Here is a 9,135-nt window from a genome sequence, read left to right as displayed (position 1 = left end):
GCTGGGAAGAAAAATGTTATAGCCAATGACATACGAGTCTCACACGCAGATTTTTGTTACTGATTTTAATTTTACCCGTTACTTCGGCAGCCTTGAAAACATTATGAAAAGTCGCATGTCTTCTTGAAGAAGCGACGTAAAAAATTATCATGTCGTTCTGAAGTTAACAATGAAAAGTACTCATCATGTTTTTTTTTGAGGGAAAAAGTACTCATCATGTTTGCAATACATATTACGGACCCAAGAGACCAAATGGGATGAGGCCGCCCTGCCCTGTCTTCCCTCCATCATGGCCTGCAATGTTGTAGCCGGCGCAAGTCCGGTGTGGGACAAGGCTGCTTTTGGCTCGTTTTCATGAGATTGAGGCGGCCAATGCCGCATCGTCTACCATCGAAAGTCTCGCCGCTGTTATCGTTTCAACAACTAGTTTTTTTATAGGTTTAGTTTAAGTTTTAATGTTCTATATATACTAAGTCGTTGTGCGACCAATTTTTCGCCCCTAACTATGAAATAAACTGCTTGGGCTGGGAAATCGTCCATGAATGAAATCTTCTGTGCTAAATTCATGCGTGCTTTGTGTGTGTGGGTGGGGAGTTGGGCTGGGAAGAAAATGTAGCCAATGACATACGAGTCTCACACGCAGATTTTTGTTACCGATTTTAATTTTACCCGTTACTTCGGCAGCCTTGAAAACATTATGAAAAGTCGCATGTCTTCTTGAAGAAGCGACATAAAAAAATCATATCGTTCTGAAGTTAACAATAAAAAGTACTCATCATCTTTCTGAAGTTAACAATGAAAAGTACTCATCATGTTTGCAATACATATTACGGACCCAAGGAAGTTTTCGAGAGGACCACATGAGTATATCATGTTCTTTTGAAGAAGTGACTTCTAAAAAGAAAATGAAAAAAAACTAAATGAGCACGAGGGCTCATCATGTTTGCAATACATATTACGGACCCAAGGGAGTTTTCGAGAGGACCACATGAGTATATCATGTTCTTTTGAAGAAGTGACTTCTAAAAAGAAAATGAAAAAAAACTAAATGAGCACGAGGGCCCAACCGGGTTCGAACCGGTGACCTATTGATCTGCAGTCAATTGCTCTACCACTGAGCTATGGACCCATTTGATGATGAATTCCGCAGCTACCACTCCCCATTAGATATAAACAACGGATAATCTTTTACACCATACCTAAGCTTACTTACCTACGGCCAACGTGAAATCTATGTTCGAAATCACGTGCTCCAAGTCCAACCCGAGAAGAACTCGACATGAAACGTCCGTACATGAGAGAAGACCAAATGCCGGCGGATATATGTATGTATGACACTGAAAACTGTCCTCTCGTTTCAAAGTAAAACAAAGACGATCGAAAGAGTCTCGTACCGATCGATCATCGTATATGAATCGGAAGAAGGCGATGCGCGCATGAAACAACACATCACCACCTTCCTTATACGCCCAATTACGAGTCCACTGATGCCACTTAATTACTAGTACTACATTGCACCCCACTCTATATATCAAAATTAACCTGCACGGCATCAAGTGAGTGGCGGTCTCTGTGGCTAGCTACTTGGCGGCGGCGGCGGCGCCATTGGAGGAGGAAGGCGGAGGCAGCAGGAAGTCGAGGAGGATCTGGTTGAAGAGCTTGGAGTCCTCCTGCTGCGGCAGGTGGCCCGTGTTGGGGATGATCCTCACCGTCGCCTTCTCCCCGAGCTTCTCCTTCACCTTGTGCGCCTTGACCACCGGGAAGATCTGGTCGAACTCGCCCCACACGATCAACACTTCCTGCAAACATACGATCATGCCAACATCCCTGCTGTTAGTCGAACAAACGTACGTCTGTGAGTGCTAATCAGTAGAGTAGTAATTACCTGAGGGAGAGGAGTGATCTGGAAGCCGTGCCCGGAGGCGATCCCCTTGATCAGCTCGATCTTCCCCTCTCTCTGGACAGCGAAGCACTTCTGCACAGTAAAAGTGTTCGTGCTTTATCAAGTTATAAATCAATTAGTTGCAATCTAGTACCCCTACTCTAACTTGGATTTTTTTATTGTGGCTACATGCATGCATGCTTGCTGTGTCACACACCCACATTCTCCACCAACTGATCGGTCGGTGGCAGACGTGATTCGCCACCAAATCGCTGGTGCGCTAGCGAGCTGGGGCGATCCATCATTTTCTTAGCTTTTTGATCATGGCGGCGAATGATGCACACTACTCCGACCTTTTCAATCGACGTCGCACCCAACCCACGTATGCATGGCCTCAATGTTACGTCAACCAGAACACGTTTACTGTATGTCTGTATTACTACATGTGCGTGTGTTGTACTCCGGCGAATGGCGTCGGAGTGCGTACGTACCCGGAGGAGGTCGCGGGCGAGGCACTCGGGGAGGTACTTGGGCGGGCCGTGCGCGCAGATGTCCATCAGCCGCCGCAGCGCCTTGGTGTCCGCCGGCACCATCAGCTCCGTCACGTCCGCCACGCCGCCCTTGGCCGCCAGCGCCCGGTCGTCCTCGGGGCCCTTGGCCAGGTCCGAGCTGCAGACCGCCACCTTCCCCACCGTCCACGCTCCGCCTCCCTGCTGCAGCGCCCGCGCCAGGTGGTACGCCACCAGCCCGCCGTAGCTGGTGCCCACCACGTGCACCACCCGCCCATCCCCGGCGGCGAGGTGGTCGCTGGCGAGGAGCTTGGCGATGGCGGCGGCCTGGAACGCGTCGGAGCGGCCCGGGGCCCGCGTGGTGGAGGCGCCGAAGAAGAGCAGCGTGGGCACGATGAGGTCGAAGTGCTTGGACAGCGGGCCCACCTGCGACGCCCACTGCCACGTCGGGTCCGGGCCGAAGCCGTGGATCAGCACCACCACCGGCCGCCGCCCCCGCTGCTTGGACTCGGCGTCGGGGGAGGAGAGGAGGGAGGGGTGCGCCCAGAAGTGGAGCGTGGTGTCGGCATCGACGGCGACGGAGCTGGGACGGAGGCCGGCCGAGGTGAAGGCCCGGCGGAACACCGCGTTGAGCAGGGACACCACGCCGAACCCCATTGCTGTCTATGTGTCTGTCTCTCTCTCGCTCTGCTCAGCTCTGTCAAGCTCTGCTTCTTCTGAGATATCTGTCTGCCTCGACGTGCGTCTTATAGTCTGTGTGTCTGCTTGTTTCCGCCCAATAGTATTAGGTTTTGTTGCTTAACTACTGGTGTACTTTGTGATGTTATTCCAGGTAGAGGTAGGTGAGCATGCATGGTTGGTTCAAGTGTGTCGACTGGATCGTTTCTGCTGCTTCTAGAGAGAGTTGGAGAGAAAATACGTCGTACTATGAAGAATGCGACTCAGATGGGGATGCAGAGTATGGAGGAATAACCATGGACTGCTCTGTTTTTTTTAGTACGAATTGGATGTAATCTTGGGTCAATCTTCTACAAAATTGACTGGTTTTTCCTCACCAGCCACGCGATCATGCGCCGGTTCGATATTTCTTTAGGGCATCATCCAACACTGCCCCGCAAAGTGAACACCGCATCTGTCCGAGGAGACCAGTCCGCCGACTGTGATGCAGGAGTCGGCCATCCAAAGCTGTACGCATACATTTCAAGCCAGATTTCAATAAATCAAACAAATTACATGTAAACCGAATGAGTTTCATGCAAAACAAAGCACATTTACTATATTTCGGACATCATTAGAAGAAAGGACCGGACCCAAACCTAGCGTACGACGGTGCTCGCCCGTGGTCCAAGTCCTCCATCTACCGTCTCCATGAGCGGCGAGGGCAAGACCTGTGAAGTGAAGGTGCGGTCGCCGGCGAGAAAGAGTAGAATATGGAAGGCGGACTGGCCCACTTGGGACTCGAGACCCCGCCGCCTCCAATGTTCTACTCCTCCTCGTCGGAGTCCGCGACCCATCCGTCGCTGGTGGAAGTGAGGTCGACGATGGACATGGATGGTCCGAGACTGTCCTCTTGCCACATGCGCCCCTGAAAGTTCGACATCGGTGCGTAGGACGCGTAGCTGGCGGCGTCCTCGTCCTCGATCATTGGTGCCGCCTCCGTGTCCAGCTGCGCTGCCTCGGTGTTGCGAGCGGTTGCTTGAGCACGTGCGGCCTCATAGAGTGCCCGCTGCTCGGCGACGAAATTGGGGTTCATCATGGCCATGGTCTCCATGGCCTCCTCACTCGCGCGCTCGCCGTAGATTTGGCCCTTTGCCAGCCGGTGCTGGTCGCGGAGGAACGTATTGTCCCATTGTTCCTTTTGAAGTGCGCATGTGCCTGCTCCGTAGTCCAGCCGGCATTCACCGCATGGGCTCCAGTGTTGTGTCGTCGTCAGAGCCTGTCTTCATCGTGGGGTCGTCGTCGGAGACCTCGGGGGAGCTGGCCGACATGCTGGTCTCGATCCTCCTGGCACGGCGGCGCTGCCAGGTGGCTGCAAGGGCGGCCACCTCGTGCTTCTGATCCATCGAGAGGCTCTCCCATAGAGCTTTCCTAAACGCGGTAATGGCGGATGTCGCGCACGGGAGAAAGATGTGGAGCGAAAGTGTTGTGGTGTGTTGTGAGCTTGGCGTGGCCTTCTTTAAATAGCGGTTTCCGATGAGGTCAAGCGTTCGGGTGCGTCAATGCACGGGCGTCGGAGTTGGTTCCTTGGCCGGTGAGTTTGTTAAATGGCGGTAGACGGCCGAACGGACATTGAACGGGCACAGTACATATACGTCACGTCCCGTCTAGTAAACTCTTCTCCAGTATCGAACATGCGCCTACACTGGGATGCGGCATGGGCGGCGCCCTCAGCTGGCAAGCGGCTTCAATGTTGGCGCCAGGAGAGGTAACGTTCGCTTTGGGCTGGCGTCAGTGCGGAGCGGCCGCTCTAGAGCGGTATGAATACTGGTAGCTGGCTTCAGGCGGAAAAACGCGTGTGCGAGGGGAAGGTTTTGGGTGTGCCAGGTTTGTCGAATGCTTGTGCGGCAGCGGTTCAGACTGGTCAACGGACCGATACAAGACCGCATTGGATGACAAAACATGTCCTAACCACGTGGTCCATACGGTTACGGACGGTTTGAAAGTCGGCGTTGGAGATGCCCTTAAAATTAGGCCCGTCGGTAACAAAAGAAAAACGCATGAATTTTGGATGATATGATTCCTATAGAAACTATTCGTATTCTATTGTCGTTTGGAACAAAGGAATAATATCCTACACTCATTTGAAATTCCTATGCAACTTGTTATTCCATTGGAATTTTGAAGGAAACAAAACGTGATGTCATATCTCATGTTTTCTTCTTTTGTTGTCTACAATTTCTATGCTTTTTATGTGCGGCACCTAAATGTTAGTTTTTAGGTTTCATGTGGTTTTAGTTCCTATAGTATTCCAGGATAACACGACATCTATATTCACGCGTTTTTCCTATTTCTACGTTACGAGAGGGCAAACAGAGCTTTAGTCCTTGGGAGGCCTGTAGTCCCACGTACCCTCAACGTCGAAACCCGGTCAAGCTCCGGGATGTAGCCATATCGATAAACCTCATTAACAAATTTCGGTGTCGTATTCGTATGATTGCTTGATCCTCGGATGATCAACAGAGTGCCTCGGATTTATTCTAACAGCCGTCGACCCCGTGTGTCTCTACTCCAACACCGGCGCGATTGGTTGGCTTCTTCACCGACCCGGCGGCCTCGCGCGTCATCCACGCGTCTGCCCGTCGGTCGCCCCGACCCGGCGGCCTCGCGTCATGCAGCGGCCCTTCACCACCGTCGTTCACGCGACGTCCTGCCCGTCGATCTACGCCGGCCATCACCGCACTGCTCCGACCGGGACTCCTGCATCACCCCGACCGGCCGGCCTCGCGCCATGCGGCGGCCAATCATAGCCGCCCTGCCGCCCGCCGCCGTCGGCTTCATCTCGGACTCCGTCGCCACCACGCCTCCACCGAGTGGCGTCCCTGACCTCGCGCGCGATCAGCTTGATCACCCGCTCGCCGCCGCGATCCGCCTCATCTACGCCGCGCGACTGACCTGGCCCGTCGGTTGCACGCGCCTCCGCAGGTCCCGTGAAGATCGTCCCCGAGTTCAGCGCGCCTCTCCACCGATCGAGCATCGGGCTGCCGCTGCGTCGCCCCGTCGGGCCGTAGTGTCGCCGCCACGTGGTTCTCCTCGCGGCTGCACCGACCCGCGTCACCGCTGCGTCGCCCTTTCGGGCCGTAGTGTCGCGGCCCGCGGTCCACCGCTGCCCCGGGGCCGTCCGCTCCAGGCCGTTCCCGTGGCTGCACCGACCCTTGCGCCGCCGTTGCGTCGCCCCGTCAGGCCGTAGCGAGCGTGGCATGCGGTCCACGCTGCCGTCCCGAGGCCGACCCCGCGGTTGCACCACTCGCGAACCACCGTTGCGTCGCCCCTTCGGGCCACAACGTCGCGGCTCGCGGTCCCTGCCGCCGCCCCGCGGTCTTCCCTCCGTCGCCCCGACCCGCCTGCCGCCGCTGCGTCACCCCTTTGGGCCGTAGTGCCGCGGCCCGCGGTCCACTCCGCCGTCACCACGCGTCGACCTCCCGTGGTATGCGCCACGCCGTTTTCCTGGGCGCGGGAAGGCCACCGTCCGCGCCGGTCTTCGTCACATTGTCAGGGTTCTTCGCCTACTTCGAGCACCGCCGCCGCACACCTAACCTAGCCGCCGCCGCCGCCGTCAGGCTGTCGCCGCCGCTCTTCTTTGGCCGCCGCCGCCGCTACCTCCGTAGCCGCCGCCGCCGCTCGTCCACCACCTTCATCTTCGTCCAAGCACCAGCCCGTCGTCAGCGTCGCCGTCATCTACCCCGACCACTTCGTCTACTCCGACCACCGTCGGTGACTTCGGCCCCGCGCCGATGGACGCCGCAATCGTCGTCGAGTTCTTCTCTGCTGGCCCCTCCAGTTTCTCCGACATGGCGTACAGCTCGTGCAGGTCCCTCGTCTACGCATGCCCGGTGCTGGCAACACCGATGCATGCCTTCATCCACGACATGTCCCCAGGCCTGGCAAGCCTGGTCGGCGCTTCGTCAACTTCGTCTTCGTCCGTCTACGCATGCCCGGTGCTGGCAACACTGGTGCGTGCCTTCGTCTACGATGTGTCCCCGGGCTTGGCAAACCCGTTGCGACGCGTCGTCAACAACATCTTCTCCCCGGTGCACCACTACTTCGACACCACTGCGCCTATGACTAACACGGCGCCTCCTTGCGCCCGCGGCTTCACGGCGACTTCCTCGACAGCGGCTACCCCGACTCGACATTGACCACAGCATTCTTCGCACGGCTACCTCGACCACGACTCCACCACCCATGCTCTCGGCTACATCGACAAACGGCACAAAGGGCTATCGTCTGCTTGAGCAACCTTGTCGGTTTTCACTCCAGCCATGACTCCGCGATGCGTTGACTGTTCCGACTGTGGGGGGGTATCCGTCGGCTTGCCTTCGAATTCTTCTCCAGTCTCACCGTCTGCGTCGCCACCGTTGTGACTGCGGGGGGATGTTGAGTATAAGGATTATTAGGAAGTATAGGATAGACTAGGATTTGGTCCTGCCTTGTCTTGTACTCCAAGTTGGTCTTTGTACTCCTATATATATGCCCACGAGGCTCAAACAATACAACGACTATTCCACCAAACCTATCTTTCCCTTCTAACATATAGAACCTCGATGATGTAGTCTATTAACAGTCCACTGAGATAGTTTTAAAGCGTATTTGAAATGATATGGATCCATTTTAAACTTGTAGGAGACAAACCAAGAACTAAGAGTCGGAACAATGATGAAAAGGCCCTTGGTGCTCCAAGATCGAAGCACACATTGCTTGCTTGTGAGGTAAGATTATTACAGTTTATCCATCACGTTGGTTTTTTCCTACATCACTTGCCAATAGAATTGAAGTTTGGATACAAATCATGGCGTGCTAAAAAATTGGGCACTAAAGTAAGATTTTTAGATTGGCTCCTACATATTGATGTTGATTCTTCAACCCATATTTCTCAATTGTTTGTTGAGTAACTTATGAAAGAAAAACTTTGTGATGCTTCATCCGACTCTCCCAACCATGATCGACTAGTTAAATTGGGATGGGGTGGAAGCCCCCCTCCACCATCTTATGTCAGGGTAGGGGGGCTATGCCCCCCTCCCCTCTCATTGTATAATCACATATACATGGTGTATTAAGACATTATTTGCTAATGAAAATTACATTTTTGATGTTTATATCCTTGTAATGTCCTTCATAGTATGCAATGTATAGGTGTGAAATTACTTGTTTTACACTATTATAGCCATTATGCCTATTATAACAATAAATCAGCTCAATATAATCCACTTGCGAGTTAGGCACATCAATTATTATGTCAATATTTGGTGTCTTTATTAAGTATATTTGCAACTGGGTCAACTATTCTGATATCTACTTCAACATCTCAAGATGGAGCTCTCAGGTTCCTAGCACGTACACTGGGGACGGTACGACTGACGAGAACGCTTCACAGGAGAAATCCTAGGGAAATCATATAAAATTCTTTCATATTCTTAAACTTCTAGTAATAACAATTTATCCTAAAATCATATGCTCCATGAGAAGGCTACAGATTTTGCATTATCGTCACAAGGGAGCCCAAGTTCACTCAATCCTTTTATTCAATACAAGACCCTTCTAAGGTAATGTATCATGTGTCATGCTTACATTAACATGTATAAACTTATTGCTTGTATTATTAAAGTATCACTCATGTGCTTGTACTTAGGTGATGGAGTTTCTCAAAAGCTAGTTTTTGATGAAGCGGAGGTGAACTGCGTTTGCATTATGAGAAGAAGCAGCGACAGAGCACTAGTCTGTACAAAAGCAACCAGAACGGCTGCGGAATGAGAAAGGAAACAAAAAGCCGGGCACGGCCTGGCCTACTCTCGCGGCATCAGGTGTCGTCCCCCCGCCAGAACCCAGGTTGCTAGCTCATCTGTAATCCACTCGAACACCATCCCGATCGGCCGCTCAACTTCCTTGAAGATGTGGCCGTTCCTCTCTAGCCAAATCGACCAGACGACGATTTCTCAAAAGCTAGTCACATTGAGAACTGTTGGCATTGAAACAGAGGACAAAATTATTATGTTGTCCCGAGGAAGACTAGGAGAGCACCGTATCAAT

At 53.0% G+C, this 9,135-nt stretch overlaps 1 protein-coding gene and 1 non-coding gene across 3 annotated transcripts; both read right to left on the bottom strand.

The window, feature by feature from the left end:
• Nucleotides 1-1,057: 1,057 nt before the first annotated feature.
• TRNAC-GCA lies at nucleotides 1,058-1,129 on the bottom strand. The gene has a single exon. It is a non-coding gene; the product is annotated as a tRNA-Cys (tRNA).
• A 145-nt stretch (nucleotides 1,130-1,274) lies between these two features.
• On the bottom strand, nucleotides 1,275-3,144 carry LOC119274939 (dihydrolipoyllysine-residue acetyltransferase component of acetoin cleaving system-like). Of its 2 annotated transcripts, none has more exons than XM_037555701.1 (3): nucleotides 2,374-3,144; nucleotides 1,886-1,972; nucleotides 1,275-1,799 (listed from the first exon to the last, which is right to left on the bottom strand). In XM_037555701.1, exons 1-3 carry the CDS (start codon nucleotides 3,046-3,048, stop codon nucleotides 1,581-1,583), a joined length of 981 nt encoding a protein of 326 aa, XP_037411598.1. In that variant the 5' UTR covers nucleotides 3,049-3,144; the 3' UTR covers nucleotides 1,275-1,580. The 2 variants fall into 2 exon arrangements, with proteins under 2 accessions (XP_037411598.1, XP_037411597.1); XM_037555700.1 differs by having other exon boundaries at nucleotides 1,886-1,975; nucleotides 2,374-3,130.
• Nucleotides 3,145-9,135: the final 5,991 nt, after the last annotated feature.

This window comes from Triticum dicoccoides, chromosome 3B (genome assembly GCF_002162155.2).
Source record: "Triticum dicoccoides isolate Atlit2015 ecotype Zavitan chromosome 3B, WEW_v2.0, whole genome shotgun sequence".
In the NCBI taxonomy this organism is placed as follows: domain Eukaryota; kingdom Viridiplantae; phylum Streptophyta; class Magnoliopsida; order Poales; family Poaceae; genus Triticum; species Triticum dicoccoides.
Note: the sequence above shows the minus strand (reverse complement) of the source record. Positions and strands in the feature narration are given on the sequence as shown.

What these genes read in the sequence shown, in the direction of transcription:
- LOC119274939 (XM_037555700.1), bottom strand. Translation starts at nt 3,048, where the DNA reads ATGGGGTTCGGCGTGGTGTCCCTGCTCAACGCGGTGTTCCGCCGGGCC. An exon ending in TCGCCCGCGACCTCCTCCGG is followed by an intron (nt 1,976 to 2,373) that starts GTACGTACGCAC and finishes TTTACTGTGCAG; the next exon opens with AAGTGCTTCGCTGTCCAGAG. An exon ending in AGATCACTCCTCTCCCTCAG is followed by an intron (nt 1,800 to 1,885) that starts GTAATTACTACT and finishes GTATGTTTGCAG; the next exon opens with GAAGTGTTGATCGTGTGGGG.